The 22,041-nt window shown below is 36.7% G+C and overlaps 2 protein-coding genes across 3 annotated transcripts in view; both read left to right on the forward strand.

The window, feature by feature from the left end:
- The window catches only part of LOC142220487 (uncharacterized), a 31,585-nt gene extending 13,871 nt beyond the window's left edge, over nt 1–17,714 (forward strand). Inside the window, exons 1-3 of one of the 2 annotated variants that reach the window (XM_075289665.1) lie at nt 12,755–13,523; nt 16,998–17,364; nt 17,435–17,714. In XM_075289665.1, coding sequence (XP_075145780.1) covers nt 12,822–13,523; nt 16,998–17,364; nt 17,435–17,634 — 1,269 coding nt within the window. In that variant the 5' untranslated portion in view covers nt 12,755–12,821 and the 3' untranslated portion in view covers nt 17,635–17,714. Of the gene's footprint in view, nt 1–12,754; nt 13,524–16,997; nt 17,365–17,434 lie in introns of those variants that run through there. The other variant, XM_075289663.1, reaches the window with a different exon arrangement.
- LOC142220486 (uncharacterized) lies at nt 5,201–9,056 on the forward strand. Its single transcript, XM_075289662.1, has 3 exons — nt 5,201–6,235; nt 6,290–6,656; nt 8,797–9,056. The coding sequence occupies exons 1-3, from the start codon at nt 5,396–5,398 to the stop codon at nt 8,985–8,987; spliced, it is 1,398 nt and encodes a 465-aa protein (XP_075145777.1). The 5' UTR covers nt 5,201–5,395; the 3' UTR covers nt 8,988–9,056.
- Nucleotides 17,715–22,041: the final 4,327 nt, after the last annotated feature.

The raw sequence follows: 22,041 nt of genomic DNA on the forward strand, positions 1-22,041 counted from the left end.
TACTCCCTGTGCAAAATTTCAACTAAATCGGAGTTAAAAAATGGTCTCTGTGGTCATATGAGTGTAAATCGGGCGAAAGCTATATATGGGAGATATATCTAAATCTGAACCGATTTCAACCAAATTTGGCACGCATAGCTGCAATGCTAATTCTACTCCCTGTGCAAAATTTCAACTAAATCGGAGCAAAAAATTGGCCTCTGTGGTCATATGAGTGTAAATCGGGCGAAAGCTATATATGGGAGATATATCTAAATCTGAACCGATTTCAACCAAATTTGGCACGCATAGCTGCAATGCTAATTCTACTCCCTGTGCAAAATTTCAACTAAATCGGAGCAAAAAATTGGCCTCTGTGGTCATATGAGTGTAAATCGGGCGAAAGCTATATATGGGAGCTATATCTAAATCTGAACCGATTTCAACCAAATGTGACACGCATAGCTACAATGCTAATTCTACTCCCTGTGCAAAATTTCAACAAAATCGGAGCAAAAAATTGGCCTCTGTGGTCATATGAGTGTAAATCGGGCGAACGATATATATGGGAGCTATATCTAAATCTGAACCGATTTCAATAAAATTTGGGACGCTAGACTACACTACTAATTGAACTCCTAGTGCAAAATTTCGACCGAATTGGGGTAATACTCAGGCTTCTAGGGCCGTATAAGTGCATATCGGGCGAAAGATATATGGGAGCTATATCTAAATCTGAACCGATTTCTTCCAAAATCAATAGGGTTCTATTTTGACCTAAAACACTTACTTGTGCCAAATTCGAAGACGATTGGGCTTAAATTACTACCTAATCCCTTGGTTGCAAAAATGTGTTCACGGACAGACGGACAGACGGACATGGCTATATCGACTCAGGAACCCACCCTAAGCATTTTTGTCAAAGACACCATGTGTCTATCTCGTCTCCTTCTGGGTGTTGCAAACATATGCACTAACTTATAATACTCTGTTCCACAGTGTGGCGCAGGGTATAAAAAACTTTAAATTCAATGAAATTGTCTTTAAATTTGTTGTCTTTTTGCATCTTGACTACAAAGCAAAAAATCGTTCAAATATAGGACATGTTTTTCAACACTTTATTTTAAAGACGTTTTTACTTGAAACACAGCATAATTTCTACTAGAAGTCGAGTCTCAATTTGGAAAATAAAGTCGTCGTTAACTTGTTTTTAAAGGACTTTGATAGCATATGAAGAAAAACAGCTGAAAAACGAAAAATTAAAATTTGCTTCCTAGAAGCAAGTACACAAAACCCGATTTTAAAAGAGAATTGTGTCTTAAAAGTATCCTTACTTGTATTCTCCGCTTCTTTTGCTCGGAATCAATACCAAATTTTTTAAAGTAAAGACAAAATCTTTGGAACCGGGTATGCTTTTTTTCAGTGTGAGTTTAGATCTTTGTGGATGAAAATTGTATTAGAAGTTAATGTCTTTGGTTTGCAGTTCTTGCATATCTGTTTTTAATTGTAATATGAATTCATTCGATGGCCTTGTGCCCAACGTTGGTACCAATAAATCTCCTGGGATTCTCACAGTTTCTCCATAAATAAGATCTGAGTCGTCTTCACTTCTTAAACTAGTTCGTAATCCAAGTAAAATCGTCGGTAACATATTCATCCAATTGCTTGTATTGTGACACATAATTGCGGATTTTAAGATTCTGTGGAATCGTTCTACCATTCCATTAGCGCAGGGGTGATACGGGGTGTTACGAATTCTTTCACAACCTAGTAAATTCATTAGAATGCTAACCATTGCACCACGGGAGCCACCGTGCTGGTTATATTTCTGAGGGTTTCAAAGCTTTTCTAAGTGGTTTCACTGCAATGTGGAACGCCGTTCGGACTCGGCTATAAAAAGGAGGTCCCTTGTCATTGAGCTTAATATGGAATCGGGCAGCACTCAGTGATACGAGAGAAGTTCACCAATGTGGTATCACAATGGACTGAATAAAGGGTCAGAGGGTCAAAATTTGGTCAATATAAACTTGACGTATTTCTTTCATGCATTTAAAAAACCTGAACACCCCTCATTTTGAAGGTGTGTGTGTGTAGAATGTTGCTCCTATTTTGATTTTGGAATTCACTCTTCAGTTGTCAAAATGCCGTCCAAGCAAGAAGAGCAGCGTATCAAAATTTTGCTCGCGCATCGCAAAATCGCTAAAAGTTGCCAAATCAACAAATGTAATTAAATTGTTTGGGGAACGTTTGTCGACAGCCAGGAAGTCTGGATCGGGGTGAAATCGAAAACCGGAAGCCGCTGGGACGACAAAGAGAGTTGCCGGTAGTTTCAAGCGAAACCCTAACCTCTCTCTCCGAGATGCCGCAAATAAGCTGGGTGTATCGTCTACAACCGTGCATCGAGCCAAAAAACAAGCCGGACTATCGACTTACAAGAAGGTAGTGACCCCAAATCGCGATGATAAACAAAATACGACGGCCAAAGCGCGATCCCGGAGGCTGTACACGACGATGCTGACGAAGTTTGACTGTGCGGTAATGGACGACGAAACCTACGTCAAAGCCGAATACAAGCAGCTTCCGGGACAGGAGTTTTATACGGCAAAAGGAAGGGGAAAGGTAGCAGATATTTTCAAGCACATAAAACTGCCCTCCCAATACGCCAGAGCTACGCCCAATGGAGAAATACTGGGCTATTGTCAAGCGGAACCTAAAGAAGACCAAAAAAACTGCTAAGGACGAGCAGCAGTTCAAGGCAAACTGGCTTTCTGCGGTGAAGAAAGTGGACAAGGTGGCTGTACAAAATCTGATGGCAGGTGTCAAGTGTGAGGCCCGGCAATTCGGATTTGGAAAAGCGAAAGCCTAACTGAATATTTTTCCTGAATTTTATACTAATTGAACTTGAAAAAGAAATTTAATTTGATTTTTTAAATAAACGATTTCACCGATTTACACTCGTTTTCCCTTGACCAAATTTTGACCGTATCACCCTTTAGTCTAAGTGAGCCTGATACCTCGGGCTGCCACCTAACCTAACCTAACCTAGTTCCTTAAAGATAGGAGATTCAAATTGTGTCCTTGGTCCGTAGTAATTCGTTCTGGTATACCATTTTCCGGTTGGTTTAAAACAATGTCACTAATTATTGTTAAGATCTCTTGGTCCATTTCAGCGATAGCGTTGAACATTTTAGCTGATTCAGTTGTGATGTCATGTTGTGTGAATTGGGCCTCAGCGAGAACAAGTTTCCAAAAGTTTCCCAAATTTTGGTAGTTTTACATCGCACATTGTTGGGGTTGTTGTGAGGAACTGAACGTTTGGTACTGAACTGACCGTTGGTCCAGATGACGATCTCGTTGTTCTCCGTGACATTTGAAAACGTTCGGGGTCACCAAATATAAAATTATCTGATAGGAAAATTTTATTTTTTTATTATATTTCTAAAATATAGAAATATTTATGAATATTTTATTTTTAGTTGTCACAATTATAATTTCGAAGCCATATCGATTTAAACCAGGTAGTATGTGGGTGCCCCACACATTGGTCATTGAAAAGAAATTCAACAATAAACAAGTATATACGGCCGTAAGTTCGGCCAGGCCGAAGCTTATGTACCCTCCATCATGGATTGCGTAGAAACTTCTTCTAAACACTGCCATCCACAATCGAATTACTTAAGTTGCGGTAACGCTTGCCGATGGCAAGGTATCTTAAAACCTCCTAACACCATCTTCTAAATTGTATATAAGTCCATACGTGGTATATATTAAATCAAAAAAGATCGATCCAATACGTATATAATTCAGTTTGACAAAGTAGACATAAAATTTTGACAAAATTTTCTACAGAAATAAAATTTTAACAAAATTTTCTATAGAAATAAAATTTTCACAAAATTTTCTATAGAAATAAAAATTTTGACAAAATATTCTATAGAAAGAAAATTTTGACAAAAATTTCTACAGAAATAAAATTTTAACAAAATTATCTATAGAAATAAACTTTTGACAAAATTTTCTATAGAAATAAAATCTTGGTAGATTATTTGTGGCTCGAGTGGCAACCATGATTATGAACCGAATAAAATTTTAACAAAATTTTCTCTAGAAATAAAATTTGACAAAATTTTCTATAGAAATAAAATTTTGACAAAATTTTCTATAGAAATAAAATTTTGGTAGATTATTTTTGGCTCTAGTGGCAACCATGATTATGGACCAATTTTTGTGTGATTGGACCAATTTTGGTGTGGTTGTTAGCGACCATATACTAACACCACGTTCCTAATTTGAACCGGATCGGATGAATTTTGCTCTTCCAAGAGGCTCCGGAGGTCAAATCTGGAGAACGTTTTATATGAGGACTATATATAATTATGGACCGATATGAACCAATTATGGCACGGTTGTTAAAGACCATATACTAACACCATGTTCCAAATTACAACCGGCTTGGATGAAATTTGCTTCTCTTGGAGACTTCGCAAGCCAAATCTGGGGATCGGTTTATATGGGAGCTATATATAATTATGAACCGATGTGGACCAATTTTTGCATGGTTGTTAGAGACCATATACCAACATCATGTACCAAATTTCGGCCGGATCGGATGAAATTTGCTTCTCTTTTAGGCTCCGCAAGTCAAATCTGGGGATCGGTTTATATGGGGGCTATATATAATTATGGACCGATGTGGACCAATTTTTGCATGGTTGTTAGAGACCATATACCAACACCACGTACCAAATTTCAGCTGGATCGGATGAAATATGCTTCTGTTAGAGGCTCCACAAGCCAAATCTGAGGGTCCCTTTATATGGGGGCTATACGTAAAAGTGGACCGATATGGCCCATTTTCAATACCATCCGACCTATGTCGATAACAACTACTTGTGCCAAGTTTCAAGTCGATAGCTTGTTTCGTTCGGAAGTTAGCGTGATTTCAACAGACGGACGGACGGACGGACATGCTTAGATCGACTCAGAATTTCACCACGACCCAGAATATATATACTTTATGGGGTCCTAGAGCAATATTTCGATGTGTTACAAACGGAATGACAAAGTTAATATACCCCCATCCTATGATGGAGGGTATAAAAAATATATTTTTAAGGTACAAAAAATTATACAAAAATGAGACTTATAATAAAATACAATGTAATACGGTACATGTGTAAATACATATACATTTAATTTATTTATTTTCAGCATATGGCATTATGAAGTAGTTTTGTTTTCGTTACACCCTAATAACTTTACTATTAACAAACATTTTCACGCAATCTTCACGCAAACTTAAAAGACAATAGTTTTAGTATGGGTAATTGAAATGGATGGTGAATATTTAAAATATTTTTTTTTTCCAAAAATGTACGATGAAAGCAGAATGGCAATCCAAAGCTAATGCTTTCGTATGGCCAAATCTTATAAGAGACATGCAGTGAGATATCAAACATTAAAAACTATTGTTTCGGAAACGGAAAAAATAAAAAAAAACTTTCAATTAATATTAATAACAAAAAAAATCAATAAAATGTCCGAAAGTTCATTGGAGGATTCAAGAAGTGATGGCTGTTTTATCACAATCGGTTCTTCAATACAACAACGAGAATGGCTTACTCCCGAGCTATTCTATGAGTTTCTTGAACAAGATTATCCAAATTTTATTAAAGTCAAAAAATTCGATGTTAATTCAGCTGTGGCACCAGGTGAAAATTTTCTTACTGTGATGCTTAGGATTACACTTGAATTGGAGATGCCTGATGATGGTTGCCAATTAGCATCATATATGTTAAAAATAAGTCCCAGAACAGAACAAATGCAAAATATGGTTACAGAATGGCAAATATTTGATAAGGAGCTAAATATGTACTCTCAATATATACCAAAATTTGAAGAGATATTCCATATCGCAGGTGGCAATGTAAAATTTGCCCCAAAACTTTTGATACCTCAAGGCATGAATATCGATGAGGATATTGTTATGTTGGAAGATTTACGTTTGAAAGGTTTTCGAAATGCCAAACGTCTTATGGGATTGGACATGCTTCACACCGAGGCAGTCCTAAAGAAATTGGCTCAATTCCATGCCGTTTCAGCCAAATATGTTGAGGTCGTTGGTGAATTTTCATCTATCTATGATCAATCATTGGCCACTGATGTTGACAATTTGGTGGAATATCGTTTTAGTCTTGGTAAAATATTTCGAGATCATTTGCATCTTTACGAATGTGAATATTTAAAGGAAAAATTGGTAAGTGGAAGACTGAGCCTATGGACTAAAACTTATTCATTATTATGTTCCCAGAAAATACATATGGAAAATCAATTCGATCCCTATCAACATAAATCGAAAAGAGATCCCGAAGAATTCCATGTCTTAAATCACGGTGATTTGTGGGTCAATAATATTATGTTTCAATACAATGAAGACGAATCAATTAAGGAGACTTATTTTATAGATTTTCAAATGAGTCGTTATGGTCCTCCAGCTCATGATTTACTATACTTTTTACTATCCTCCGTGAATTTGGATATTAAATTACAGAATTTTGATTATTTTATATCATACTACCATAGACATCTTATAGAGAATCTTACATTTTTGGAATATCAAGGAAAATTGCCCACTTTAAGAGATATTCATATGTCTTTACACAAACATGATTATTGGGGTAAGTTTTGAGAATGCGAATTTATATAATAATTTTTTATACCCTCCACCATAGGATGGGGGTATATTAACTTTGTCATTCCGTTTGTAACACATCGAAATATTGCTCTAAGACCCCATAAAGTATATATATTCTGGGTCGTGGTGAAATTCTGAGTCGATCTAAGCATGTCCGTCCGTCCGTCCGTCTGTCCGTCCGTCCGTCTGTCCGTCTGTCCGGCTGTCCGTCCGTCTGTGGAAATCACGCTAACTTCCGAACGAAACAAGCTATCGACTTGAAACTTGGCACAAGTAGTTGTTATTGATGTAGGTCGGATGGTATTGAAAATGGGCCATATCGGACCACGTTTACGTATAGCCCCCATATAAACCGATCCCCAAATTTGGCTTGGGAAGCCTCCCGGAGCAGCAAAATTCATCCGATCCGGTTGAAATTTGGTACGTGGTCTTAGTATACGGTCTCTAACAACCATGGAAAAATTGGTCCATATCGGTCCATAATTATATATAGCCCCCATATAAACCGATCCCCAGATTTGACCTCCGGAGCCTCTTGGAGGGGCAAAATTCATCCGATCCGATTGAAATTTTGTACCTGATGTTAGTATATGGTCTCTAACAACCATGCAAAAATTGGTCCATATCGGTCCATAATTATATATAGCCCCCATATAAACCGATCCCCAGATTTGACCTCCGGAGCCTCTTGGAGGGGCTAAATTCATCCGATCCGGTTGAAATTTGGTACCTGATGTTAGTTTACGGCCTCTAATAACCATGCAAAAATTGGTCCATATCGGTCCATAATTATATATAGCCCCCATATAAACCGATCCCCAGATTTGACCTCCGGAGCCTCTTGGAAGAGCAAAATTCATCCGATCCAGTTGAAATTTGATACATGGTGTTAGTATATGGTCTCTAACAACCATGCAAAAATTGGTCCATATCGGTCCATAATTATATATAGTTCCCATATAAACCGTCCCCAGATTTGACGTCCGGAACCTCTTGGAGGAGCAAAAGTCATCCGATACGGTTGAAATTTGGTACATTTTGTCAATATACGGCCTCTAACAGCCATGTAAAAATTGGTCCATATCGGTCTTTAGTTATATATAGCCGATGACTTATTACACAAAAATTGGTGCATATCGCCAAAAATAATCTACCAAAACTTTATTTCCATAGAAAATTTTGTCAAATTTTATTACTATAGAAAGTTTTGTCAAAATTTAATTTCTATAGAAAGTTTTGTCAAAAGTTTATTTCTATACAAATGTTTGTCAAAATTTTATTTCCATAGAAAATTTTGTCAAAATTTTATTTCTATAGAAAATTTTGTAATCTACCAAAACTTTATTTCCATAGAAAATTTTGTCAAATTTTATTACTATAGAAAGTTTTGTTAAAATTTCATTTCTATAGAAAGTTTTGTCAAAAGTTTATTTCTATAGAAATGTTTGTCAAAATTTTATTTCTATAGAAAATTTTGTAAAAAATTTATTTCTGTAGAAAATTTTGTCAACATTTTATTTCTATACAAAATTTTGTCAAAATTTCATTTCTATACAAAATTTTGTCAACATTTTATTTCTATAGAAATTTTTGTCAAAATTGTATTGCTGTAGAAAATTTTGTCAACATTTTACTTCCATAGAAAATTTTGTCAACATTTTATTTCTATAGAAAATTTTGTCAAGTTTTTATTTCTATAGAAAATTTTGTCAAATTTTTATTTCTATAGAAAATTTTGTCAAAATTTTATTTCTATAGAAAATTTTGTCAAGGTTTCATTTCTATAGAAAATTTTGTCAAAATTTTATTTCTATAGAACATTTTGTCAAACTAGATTATATACGTATTTAATCGGCCTTTTTTTTGTTTAATATATACCCCGTATGGGCTAACTTACAATTTAGAAGACAGTGTTAAAAAGTTTTACGATACCTTGCCATCGGCAAGTGTTATCGCAACCCAAGTAATTCGATTGTGGATGGCAGCCTTTAGTAGAAGTTCCTACGCAATCCATGGTGGAGGGTACATAAGATTCGGCCTGGCCGAACTTACGGCCGTATATACTTGTTTTTTTTTTTAAATATTTTCATTTATAAATTATTTGAAATATTGAATATTTTCAGCATATGCCATTATAACGAATTTAATAACAGTCGTCCTCTGCGAGTCTCGTGATGATGTTAATATAGATTGTGTCCTCAATGTAGACAATGGAGAGGAAGCCCGAGAGGCAATGTTCAGCTCTGAGAAATATGTGGAGTGTATGAAAACCCTATTGCCATGGTTGGACAATCGGGGAGTTTTTGATTTATAGATAAGGAAATATACAGACATGTTTTGTAATTAAATATAAATAAAACTATAAACCACCTTAAAATAAAATAAAATTGAAATGCAACCAAATATTAGGTCGAAGCAGTGTTGCCAGGTAATTTTTGATTCTCCCCCCCAAACCTTAAGAAAAAAACCCCTAAATTGATCTAGACTTTTTTAAAAAAACCCCCAAAAATTTTATGTATGTAAATAATACAAAAAGAGGCCCAAAATTTCGTTAAAAATCCTGTAGTTATACACTTAAAAAATTAAATTTAACACAAATATATAAACTGAAAGAAGATTTTTTCTGACTAACAAAATTTTAGACAAAATAAGGTTTTTATGCTAAAAATTTTCTTTTGAAGTAAATAAAAATCATTAGATAAAATCATTACACCACTTGTCACAAATTCGGGTTCGAATCTTGCTTCTACCGAACACCAAAAAGTTTTTCAGCGGTGGATTATCCCATCTCAGTAATGCTGATGACATTTCTGAGGGTTTCAAAGCTTCTCTGGGTGGTTGCACTGCAATGTGGAACGCCGTTCGGACTCGGCTGTAAAAAGGAGGTCCCTTTACATTGAGCTTAACTTGGAATCGGGCAGTGAAACGAGAGAAGTTCACCAGTATGGTATCACAATGGACTGAATAGTCTAAGTGAGCCTGATATATCGGGCTGCCACCTAACCTAACCTTGTTTTTAATTGTATCAAATATTAAAAATGCCCCTTCAACAGATTCGTTTAAAAAAGAATGTCAGTGCATACTTGCTTGTATTTAGGAACATGGGTTGACTTCCCTTATTTTTTTTTTCTAAAAATTCATGCCAGAATTGTTCCAAATTTTGTTGAGAATTGCTCTACTTTATAAGATTTAATATATTTTTTTACCCCCAAAAATCCCCCAAAATAAATGTTACCCCTAAAAATCCCCCTAAACGTGTAAAAAACCCCTAAATTTGGGGGAAAACCCCCCAACCTGGCAACACTGGGTCGAAGGTAAGATGGAATTGTAGAGAATATAGCCTGTAACGGAACGAACACACATTTTTGTTTGTATTCGTCCTTACAAAGATTTAATTGATTGTGCCTCATGTTGTATAATATAAAGGCACACGCCTTGTGTGGCAACATACCCACTGCTCTACTCTCCACATACCCACTGTCATTCAATGCAGTCTGAGTGGGTATGGGAAGAATGATTTATAAGGCAATCTGACTTTGGTCAACATTTATTTTTGGGTGCTATGAGTATAATTCCCATCTACGTCGTGGCTGACGATATAAACTCAGGGTTTTTGGGCAACGAGAAGAAGTCCCGACAGCCGAAGGGTATTGAATACGACGAGTGGCACGACCGCAGTCAGTTCACACTAAGCGAAAGGAACTCTACCAACGCACTAATCGTTTCCCGTCGATTAGCTTGCTTCCGCACTAATAGCTTCGGCTATTTTCAAATTGTAAAAATTAGATAATAAGAAAATAAAGCTATTGTACTGAATATGCATCACTTCTTAAGGTATGGCCCGAATAACATACAGTGTTTTGGATGTGAATTATAAAATTCTGTGGTATTTTACCAAATAAATAATTTTTAAAATTTTATTTTTTATGATTTTTAATAAAATCTAAGGCTTGTCTGGAACGTTAGACCTCAAATATTTGAAAAAACACAATGTTAGTAAAACAATATGGGAAACATTTAAATCTGAAGCAATTTTAAAGAAACTTCGCAAAAGTGTAATTATGATTTATTAGACGTTAAATATTTATTAGAAGTTTAGGAAAATTTGAGTAATTTTTAAAAGTTTTCGACTAAGCAATGGCGATTTTACAAAGAAAATGTTGGTATTTTGACATTTTTTGTCGAAATCAGAAAAACATATATATGGGAGCTATATCTAAATCTGAACCGATTTCAACCAAATTTGCTACAGACAGTTGGAATGTCAATTCTACGTCCTGTGTAAAATTTCAAGTATATCGGAGTAAAAGATTTGCCACTGTGGTCATATGAGTGTAAATCGGGCGAAAGATATATATGGGAGCTATATCTAAATATGAACTGATTTCAATAAAATTTGGCACAATTGACTACACCACTAATTGTACTCCTAGAGCAAAATTTCAACCAAATTTGGTTAAAACACTGGCTTCTGGGGCCACATAAGTCCATATCGAGCGAAAGATATATATGGGAGCTATATTTCAATCTGAACCGATTTCAATCAAATTTGGCACACTTGACTATAGTACTAATTGTTTTCCTGTTACAAAATTTCAAGCAAATCAGGGTAAAAATATATATGGGAGCTGTATCTAAACCTGAACCGATTTCTTCCAAAATCAATAGGGTTCTATTCTGACCCAAAACAGGAACTTGTGCCAAATTTGAAGTCGATTGGACTAAAACTGCGAACTAGACTTTGATCACAAACGTGTGTTCACAGACAGACGGACGGACATGACTAGATCGACTCAGGGACCTACCCTGAGCTTTATTGCCAATGACACCATGTGTCTATCTTTCCTCCTTCTGGGTGTTGCAAATATATGCACTAACTTATAGTACCCCGTTCCACTGTGTGGCGCAGGGTATAAAAATAATCTCGGGGTAGTTAAAATAAAGAACTTCTTTCGGAGGACATTTTTGGAAACGCTTTTAAAGTTGTGCCTTTATAAGAACCTCCAAAGTTTCTTACTGGTACCAAGAAGTAAAATCTTGGGATCAGCCTATATGGGAGCAATTATTGCGAGTTGGTTAGAGGTCATATATTGAAATCACGTACCAAATTTCAGATCGGAGCGAATGCTTTTTTTTTTCAGTGTATATATAATTTTGTATGGTTGCACTCAAAAAAAATGTTTACTTGGATCCAAAGATGTTGACCTTCCATTAAGGATTTTGGTATTGATTCCGAGCCAAAGATGCGGGTTCTTTAAAATAATTAGTATCTAGGTAAGAGATATTTTAGGAGAATAACATTATCCAGAGAATTAAAAACAATTGAGCTAGTAAACATTTATCTGAAAAATATTGTGCTATACTTCCAAAAAAAATTTTTTTTTTAACCGCGAAAAGAAATTTCCAAACGATTTTCGTTGATCTAAAATTTCTTTTAGAAGGAAAGCATTTTTTTTGTGTGTAAGGTTTCGGTTTTAGGTTTGTTTTCTTATGGTATGGTCACACTGGACAAATATTTGCCACAGTCAAACCAGCAAGCATTTCTAGCTCATATTGGATACATATTTTACGTCAGAATAGTATTTTTGAAAAATGGTATCCAGATATTTTGAAAGTATTCCAGGAAAAAAGTTTGGCACTCATTTTGGGCAAATATTTGCCTAGAGTGGCCATAGCCTTAGTTTATTTTATTTGCAATGAATTATTAATTTTTTATGTCTTTACAATATAATAAGTGTTTAAACTAATTTTCCATGATTTTTATTTTTTCGGTTTCTAACCGGTTCCGTTGATTAATTTTGTAAAATGGAATTTATTCCAAACTCGTGAATACAATTTCTCCAAACAGACGCATTGTGTGTAATAATACATACATTTTTCGTTCAATTAAACAATAATATAATTTAAATAAATTGTATTAAGCTGATAAAGCCATTTTTGAAATCTGTGTTTCATACAAATAAAAAAAAATAAAATAAATAATAAATACTTAATGACAAATACAGCAATTGAAAGAAAGCACATCGCCTTACAATTCAAAATGTAATACAAGGCAGTGTAATTTTGAATATTCTGCGGAATGGTGTCGGTTTTATCCTATTGAAAAAAAAAGAAATAAAAAATATCTGTGATAGACAATAATTTTTCAATGTCTCAAGAAAATATGGAGTTACAAGAAAAATCGCATCCCATCGACCAATCAGAATGGTTAAAACCGAATTTATTTGAAAAATTCCTAAAGGAAGCATTTCCAAATTTTACAAAAATCACAAAATTTCTTATCGAGCCAGCCGTACCAATTGGTGAAAATTTTATTACCACACTCTTAAGGATTATAATCGAGGTGGAAATGTCAAATGGTTATACAGATTCCATATCGTATATAATAAAAACGAAACCCAAAAGTGAGCAATTTTGTACCATAACTGAAGATTGGCAGGTATTTAAAAAGGAAAATCTTCTATATACCAAATATCTACCTCAATTTGAAAAATATTTCCTAAATGTCGGAGAGGTTATACAATTTGCCCCACAGATTTTAATTTCGAAAAATTTGAATATAACTGAAGATTTTATTTTACTAGAAGATTTACGTCGAAAAGGTTTTAGTAATGGCAAAAGACATATAGGTTTAGATATGGATCATACGAAGGCTGTCCTCCGAAAATTAGCTAAATTTCATGCAGCATCTGCCAAATATGTTGAGGATATAGAGCAATTCCCTAATTTATTTCAACAATGTGTCGTTACCGACAAGGATTATCTGAAGCATTTTCGTATGAATGCTGGAAAAGCTTTGCAAGATAATTTACACTTGTATGGTGATTTTAAGGAGCTCCGGGAAAAATTGGTGAGTAAATATGAGAAAGCAGAAACAGCTATGAAATCGGACGGCAGGAAATTTCTCGGACTGCCTGAAATTTTAGATTCGCCTGAAGCAAAAAATTTCGAAAATTACAGCAAATTTTAGAGTCAGTTAAGATTTCTTCAAATTGATACCTTAGGCTTGAATTATGGCCTTCAAACAGCCTAATAAGCCATTCACGAAAGGGGCTCTGTGGTATTCTTCCCAATCTCGGCGAAGCGTCGTCATGAGATGATCGATACTTTGGTACTTTTTAGTGTCAATCTTACTTTCCAAAATACCCCCGGCGAAAAAGCCCAATTGATTCAGATGCGGAGATTTTTGTAAGGAAAAAGATTAGTCGTCTCGCCCAATAAGCGAAATGGCCCAGGCGCAAAAGCCCAATTGATTCAGATCCGGAGATTTTTTTAAGAAAAAAGATTAGTCGTCTGATCCAATAAGCGAAATGGCCCAATTTTTGACTTCCTCATAAAAAATAAAAAGCTCATCAGTCAGGTTATGCGTTTCTGGGCTGGGGTAGAACTTCCGAATCTTATGTACCCTCCACCATGGATTACGTAGAAACTTCTACGAAAGACTGTCATCCACAATCGAATTACTTGGGTTGTGTTATCTTAAAACTTCTTAACATCCTTTTCTAAATTGAGAGTTAGTCCATACGTGGTATATATTAGTCGGAAAAGTTATGTATAGGTAAGTCTACAAATAATTACGAATCGATATAGACTTTTGCACGGTACGTAGAGAGCCAGAATTGAAATATGGCGGTCGCTTATATGGGGGCTATATACAATTATTAACTTGATATGGACCAATTTTTGTGTGATTGGGGATGGATTTATCTGAGGGTTATATATAACTATAGGCCGATATGGACCTAGTTAGGCATGGTTGTTGACGGCCATATACTAGCACAATGTACCAAATTTCAACTGACTCGGATGAAATTTGCTCCCCCAAGTGGCTCCAAAGCCAAATCTCGGGATCGGTTTATATGGGAGCTATATATGATTATGGATTGATATGGACCACTTTTGGCATGGTTGTTAAATATCATATACTACCACCACGTACCAAATTTCAACCAGATCGGATGAATTTTGCTTCTCCAAAAGGCACGGGAGGTCAAATCTGGGGATCGGTTTATATGCTAACCATTGCACCACCGTGGTGCAATGGTTAGCATGCCCGCCTTGCATACACAAGGTCGTGCGTTCGATTCCTGCTACGACCGAACACCAAAAAGTTTTTTAGCGGTGGATTATCCCACCTCAGTAATGCTGGTGACATTTCTGAGGGTTTCAAAGCTTCTCTAAGTGGTTTCACTGGAATGTGGAACGCCGTTCGGACTCGGCTATAAAAAGGAGGTTAGGTTAGGTTATGTGGCAGCCCGATGTATCAGGCTCACTTAGACTATTCAGTCCATTGTGATACCACATTGGTGAACTTCTCTCTTATCACTGAGTGCTGCCCGATTCCATGTTAAGCTCAATAACAAGGGACCTCCTTTTTATAGCCGAGTCCGAACGGCGTTCCACATTTTAGTGACACCACTTAGAGAAGTTTTGAAACCCTCAGAAATGTCACCAGCATTACTGAGGTGGGATAATCCACCGCTGAAAAACTTTTCGGTGTTCGGTCGCTCCCACCGGTGGCTCCCACCGTGGTGCAATGTGGGGGGAGCCACCATATACTAACACCATTGGAGCCACCATAAACTAACACCATGTACCAAATTTCAGATGGATCGGATGAAATTTGCTTCTCTTAGAGGCTCCGCAAGCGAAATCGGGGGATCGGTTTATATAGGCGCTATATATAATTATTGTGGACCAATTTTTGCATAGTTGTTAGAGACCATTGCACCACGGAGCCACCGTGGTGCAATGGTTAGCATGCCCGCCTTGCATACACAAGGTCGTGGGTTCGATTCCTGCTACGACCGAACACCAAAAAGTTTTTCAGCGGTGGATTATCCCATCTCAGTAATGCTGGTGACATTTCTGAGGGTTTCAAAGCTTCTCTAAGTGGTTTCACTAGAATGTGGAACGCCGTTCGGACTCGGCTTGTCATTGTCATTGAGCTTAACATGGAATCGGGCAGCACTCAGTGATAAGTTCACCACTGTGGTATCACAATGGACTGAATAGTCTAAGTGAGCCTGATACATCGGGCTGCCACATAACCTAACCTAACCTAGAGACCTTACACCATGTACCAAATTTCAGACGGATTTGCTTCTCCTAGAGGCTCCGCAAGCGAAATCGGAGGATCGGTATATACGGGGGCTATATATAATTATTGACCGATGTGAACCAATTTTTGCTAAGTTGTTAGAGACCATATACTTACACCATGTACCAAATTTCAACCCGATCGGATGAAATTTGCATCTCTTAGAGGCTCCGCAAGCCAAATCGGGGGATCGGTTTATATGGGGGCTATATATAATTATAGACCGATGTGGACCACTTTGTGCATGGTTGTTAGAGATCATATGCTGACACCATGTACCAAATTTCAGCCCGATCGGATAAAATGTGTTTCTCATAGAGGCTCCGCAAGCCAAATCAGGGGATCGGCTTATATGGGGGCTATATATAATTATAGACCGATGTGGCCACTTTTTACATGGTTGTTAGAGATCATATGCTGACACCATTTACCAAATTTCAGCTGGATCGGATGAAATTTGCTTCTCTTAGAGGATCCGCAAGCCAAATTTGGGGGTCCGTATATATGGGGGCTATACGTGAAAGTGGACCGATATGGCCCATTTGCAATACCATCAAGTACTTGTGCCAAGTTTCAAGTCGATAGCTTGTTTCGTTCGGAAGTTAGCGTGATTTCAACAGACGGACGGACATGCTCAGATCGACTCAGAATTTTACAACGACCCAGAATATATATACTTTATGGGGTCTTCGAGCAATATTTCGATGTGTTACAAACGGTATGACAAAGTTAACATACCTCCATCCTATGGTGGAGGGTATAAAAATTGCGAATTTTTGAAAACATTTCAGACAAGCATAAGAATGTATTAAAAAAATCATAAAAAAATTATACAAATTATTTATATGGCAAAACATTAGAAAAATTTTTAATTCACATCCAAAACACTGAATTCGAATCACAACGTGAAATACGGTGCAAGTTCAATGCAACGGCTAGTGAAATGGTGGACATCCGTCCAATGAGAAGCCCATGTTAAACTTATTGCTTTTGAGCCAATTTAGCACCATTTCCGGATACAATAAGAACAGCTTCACTATTTTTTTTGCGACGCTGTTTTTCTGGGATGTTTCCGTGTATTGAAACCACTTTACCGTACAATACTTGCAGGGCATAAACTTACTGATACTCTAAAACTATTCTTTGTTATAGAAATTTCATGTGATATTAAAATATTGTATATAAAAAAAATATTTTTTTCTTGTTCCTATTTTTATTTCTCAGAAAATCTATATACCGCAACAACCAGATTACTATCAAACCAATTTCAAGCACCAACCTGGAGAATTTCAAGTACTTAATCACAGTGATTTATGGATCAATAATATTATGTTCCAATATCATGATGATGGTTCGATAAAGGAGACATATTTCATTGATTATCAAATGTGTCGTTATGGTTCACCAGCTCAAGATCTCTATTATTTTCTATTGTCTTCAATTCATATAGAAATTAAAATAAAATATTTCGATTATTTTATTGCTTTTTATCATCGTGATCTCGACGAGAATTTAAAGTTACTTAGCTACAAAGGAAATATACCCACATTGAAGGATCTACATGTGGCTTTATTAAATCATGATTATTGTGGTAAGTTTTCAAAATTATTACAAATTACAGAATATTATTTGATAAAAAAAAATAAATATTCCAATTTTAGGCTATTCCGCCGTAATCAATCCTTTGCCAGTTGCACTTACTCAACCTCAAGACGATGTCAATATGGATAATATGATGAGTGCTGATGATAGCCATGATGTTCGAAAGGATATGTTCCGCAGTGAAAGCTATGTGGATCATATGCGTATTATTCTGCCATGGATGGTATATAGAGGCATATTTGATTCTCAGTTTGTTTAACAAAAGAAGATATGGAAAAATATATTTTTTTATACCCAGAACAATATGTTGATAAATTTCCCTTTCAATTTGCATCGAAATATTGGTTTACTATTCATTCATTAGGGTGATATTCTAAGACATTCCAGAGAGAATAACAAGTACATACGGCCGCAAGTTCGGCCAGGCCGAATCTTATGTACCCACCACCATGGATTGCGTAGAAACTTATACGAAAGACTGTGATTTAGTCCATACATGATATATATTAGACAATAAAGTTATGTATAGTTAAGTATACAAATAATTACCAATCGATATGGACTTTTTGTACGTAGAGAGCAAGAATTGAAATATGGGGGTCGCTTATATGGGGGCTATATACAATTATGAACTTGATATGGACCAATTTTTGTGTGATTGCGGATCGATTTATCTGAGGGCCATATATAACTATAGACCGATATGGACCTAGTTAGGCATGGTTGTTAACGACCATAAACTAGCACAATGTACCAAATTTCAACTCACTCGGATGAAATTTGCTCCTCCAAGAGGTTCCAAAACTAAATCTCGGGATCGGTTTATATGGGGCTATGTACGATTATGGACTGATATGGACCACTTTTGGCATGGTTGTTAAATATCATATACTACCACCACGTACCAAATTTCAAGCAGATCGGATGAATTTTGCTTCTCCAAAAGGCAGCGGAGGTCAAATCTGGGGATCGGTTTATGTGGGAGCTATATATAATTATGGACTGATAGGAACCAATTCCTGCATGGTTGTTGGATACCATATACTAACATAACGTACCAAATTCCAACCGCATGGGAAGAATTTTGCTCTTCTCTGGAGGTCAAATCTGGGGATCGGTTTATATGGGGCCTATATATAATTATGGACCGATATGGACCAATTTTTGCATGGCAGTTTGAGGCCATATATTAACACCACATACCAAATTTCAACTGAATCAGATGAATTTTGGTCTTCCAATAGGTTCCGGAGGTCAAATCTGGTGATCGGTTTATATGGGGGTTATATATAATATATATAGACCATATATTAACATCACGTACAAAATTTCAGCCGGATCGGATGAAATTTGCTTCTCTTAGCGGCCTTGCAAGCCAAATCGGGGGATCGGTTTATATGGGGGCTATATATAATTACGGACCGATGTCGACCAATTTTTGAATGGTTGTTAGAGACCATATACTAACACCATGTACCAAATTTCAGCCAGATCGGATGAAATTTCCTTCTCTTAGAGGCCTCGCAAGCCAAATCGGGGGATCGGTTTATATGGGGGCTATATATAATTATGGACCGATGTGGACCAATTTTTGCATGGTTTTTAGAGACCATACACTGACACCATGTACCAAATTTCAGCCGGATCGGATGAAATTTGCTTCTCTTAGGGGCCTCGCAAGCCAAATCGGGGGATCGGTTTATATGGGGGCTATATATAATTATGGACCTATGTGGACCAATTTTTGCATGGGTGTTAGAGACCATATACTAACACCACGTACCAAATTTCAGCCGGATCGGATGAAATTTGCTTCTCTTGGAGGCCTCGCAAGCCAAATTTTGGGGTCCGTTTATATGGGGGCTATACGTAAAAGTGGACCGATATGGCCCATTTGCAATACCATCCGACCTACATCAATAACAACTACTTGTGCCAAGTTTAAAGTCGATAGCTTGTTTCGTTCGGAAGTTAGCGTGATTTCAACAGACGGACGGACGGACATGCTCAGATCGACTCAGAATTTCACCACGACCCTGAATATATATACTTTATGGGGTCTTAGAGCAATATTTCGATGTGTTACCAACGGAATGACAAAGCTAATATACCCCCCATCCTATGGTGGTGGGTATAAAAAGACAAGAGGACGAAACTGTGAAGCGAAACTTCGCCAGTAGGTGGCAGTCATGAGGAAAATTTCTCTAATATCATGCAGTTTTTGTTGGCGCTTCTCTCAAATACCATACAGTTTGCATCGGCGTCACACAGTTCAGTTCTCTGCCGGCTTTACGTAAGGAAAATAGAATTTAGAACCTACTTTGTAATAACAAATGTTCTTTTATATAAATCTTTTCATTCTATTAATTTTTTTTGGCATACAATTTGAAATTATAACTGCCCATGCCTTTATAAAGAATTTATCAAAACTGCGATTCGACCGCTACGTCGGTAATACCAAAGCTGCAGGCATTGTGCGACATCTATAGGTTAGGTATAGTGGCAGCCCGATGTATCAGGCTCACTTAAACTATTCATTCCATTGTGGTACCACATTGGTGAACTTCTCTCTTATCACTGAGTACTGCCCCATCCCATGTTCCGCTCAATGACAAGGGGCCTCCTTTGGACAAATTTTTGCATGGTGCGTAGTGGTCATATACTAACATCATGTACCAAATTTCAACTGGATCGGGTGAAATTAGCTTTTCCAAGAGGCTCCGGAAGCCAAAGCTTGGGATCGGTTTCTATGTAGGTTAGGTTAGGTTAGGTTAGGTGGCAGCCCGATGTATCAGGCACACTTAGACTATTCAGTCCATTGTGATACCACATTGGTGAACTTCTCGATTGCATGTTAAGCTCACTGACAAGGGACCTCCTTTTTATAGCCGAGTCCGAACGGCGTTCCACATTGCAGTGAAACCATTTAGAGAAGCTTTGAAACCCTCAGAAATGTCACCAGCATTACTGAGGTGGGATAATACACCGCTGAAAAACTTTTTGGTGTTCGTTCGAAGCAGGAATCGAACCCACGACCTTGTGTATGCAAGGCGGGCATGCTAACCATTGTACCACGGTGGCTCCCATCTATAGATTGACATTTGTTGTTTTTGTAGAAGAGCGCGTTTCGTTTCCTTGTGGACATTCTAGCGACAGTGTTGCCACGTTGGGAATTACCCCCAAAATTCGGGGGTAAAATTTAAGAAAAGGGCTGTTTTCTTTTAGCACTGGATATGCTAAGCCGTTAAGGACTAAAAGAAAACAGAATACTCGTTTATCCAGGTAATCTCCAAAAATATGCAACACTGTCATCAGCTATCTAAAAACAATCACAGAAAAGAAGTGAAATCTTGCGTTTTTAATGTATGAAATGGTCCAATTAGTAATAAATATTTACTGCTGCGATTATTTATTACAGTGTCATAACTTTGAATTTCATGTTTTTCGATAAAATAGTCACAATAAATTGCTATTGTGAATCGAAGAAGCGTCACTTTATCCAAATACAATGTGGCAACATCGGCGCAACTTGCACTGATGAAATGTTCTGGATAGAACACCAGTGCAACGATGTTCTGGATAGCCTATACAAATGTTGCAAAAAGAAAACAGCCCTAAAGTATCAAATTGGAGATTTCCCCGTTTTATAGAATTTTTGGGGGTACATTGTTTCCTATCCTTTCATTAGGGTGATTTTCTAGCGACAGTATTTCCAAGTTGGGAATTTCCCCCTAACATTTACATGGTAGGATTTTTAGGAAAATACCAATTTGGGATTGCCCCGATTGAAAGGATTTTTAGAGGGAACATTGAATTTTTAATTTACTATTCATTCATTAGGGTGATATTCTAAGATATTTTAGCCACAGTGTTGCCACGTTTCGGAATTACCCCAAAATTCCGGGGTACAATTGCTTGGGGGATATTTAGGAAAATATCAAGTTGCGGGTTTCCCCGTTTGATATGATTTTCAGGCGGTTCACTGAAACATTAATTTTCTATTCTTTCATTAGTGTGAAATTCTAGCGACAATGTTGGGGTTTCCCTAAGTTCGGGATTTCCACCCAAAATTTAGGGGTACATTTACTTAGGGGGAATTTTTAGGAACCAAGTTGGTGATTCCCCGTGTGATAGGATTTTTAGGGGTACATTGAAATATTGATTTTCTACTCTTTCATTAGGGTGAAATTCTAACGCAGTCTATCGACAGTGTTGCCAAGTTAGGGATTTAAACCCAAAATTTTGGTGTACAGTTACTTGGGGGATTTTTAGGAAAATACCATGTTGTGGGTTCCCTCGTTTGATAGGATTTTTAGAGGGTACATTCAACTATTGATTTCCTATTCCTTCATTAGGTTTAAATTTCAACACATTGTAGCGACATTGTTGCCAAGTTGGGAATTTCCACCCAAAATCGAGGGGTATATTTACTTTGGTGGGATTTTAGGAATTTTTTGAAAAAAGTTGGGTGTTCCGCGTTTGATAGGTTTTTTAAAGGGGTACATTGAAATATTGATTTCCTATTATTTAATTAGGTTGAAATTCTAAAATATATTAGCGACAGTGTTGCTAAGTTAGGGATTACCACCCAAAATTTAGGGGTACTTTTACTTAGGGGGGATTTTAAGGAAAATACCATGTTGGGAATTGCCCTGTTTGATAAGAT

This window comes from Haematobia irritans, chromosome 1, assembly GCF_050003625.1.
Source record: "Haematobia irritans isolate KBUSLIRL chromosome 1, ASM5000362v1, whole genome shotgun sequence".
Lineage (NCBI taxonomy): Eukaryota > Metazoa > Arthropoda > Insecta > Diptera > Muscidae > Haematobia > Haematobia irritans.

Bases quoted from the DNA above. Each gene is read 5' to 3' on its own strand.
- LOC142220486 (XM_075289662.1), top strand. From the start codon at position 5,396: ATGGCCAAATCTTATAAGAGACATGCAGTGAGATATCAAACATTAAAA. The intron at 6,236-6,289 runs GTAAGTGGAAGA...TTATGTTCCCAG, and splicing joins AATATTTAAAGGAAAAATTG to AAAATACATATGGAAAATCA. The intron at 6,657-8,796 runs GTAAGTTTTGAG...GAATATTTTCAG, and splicing joins ACACAAACATGATTATTGGG to CATATGCCATTATAACGAAT.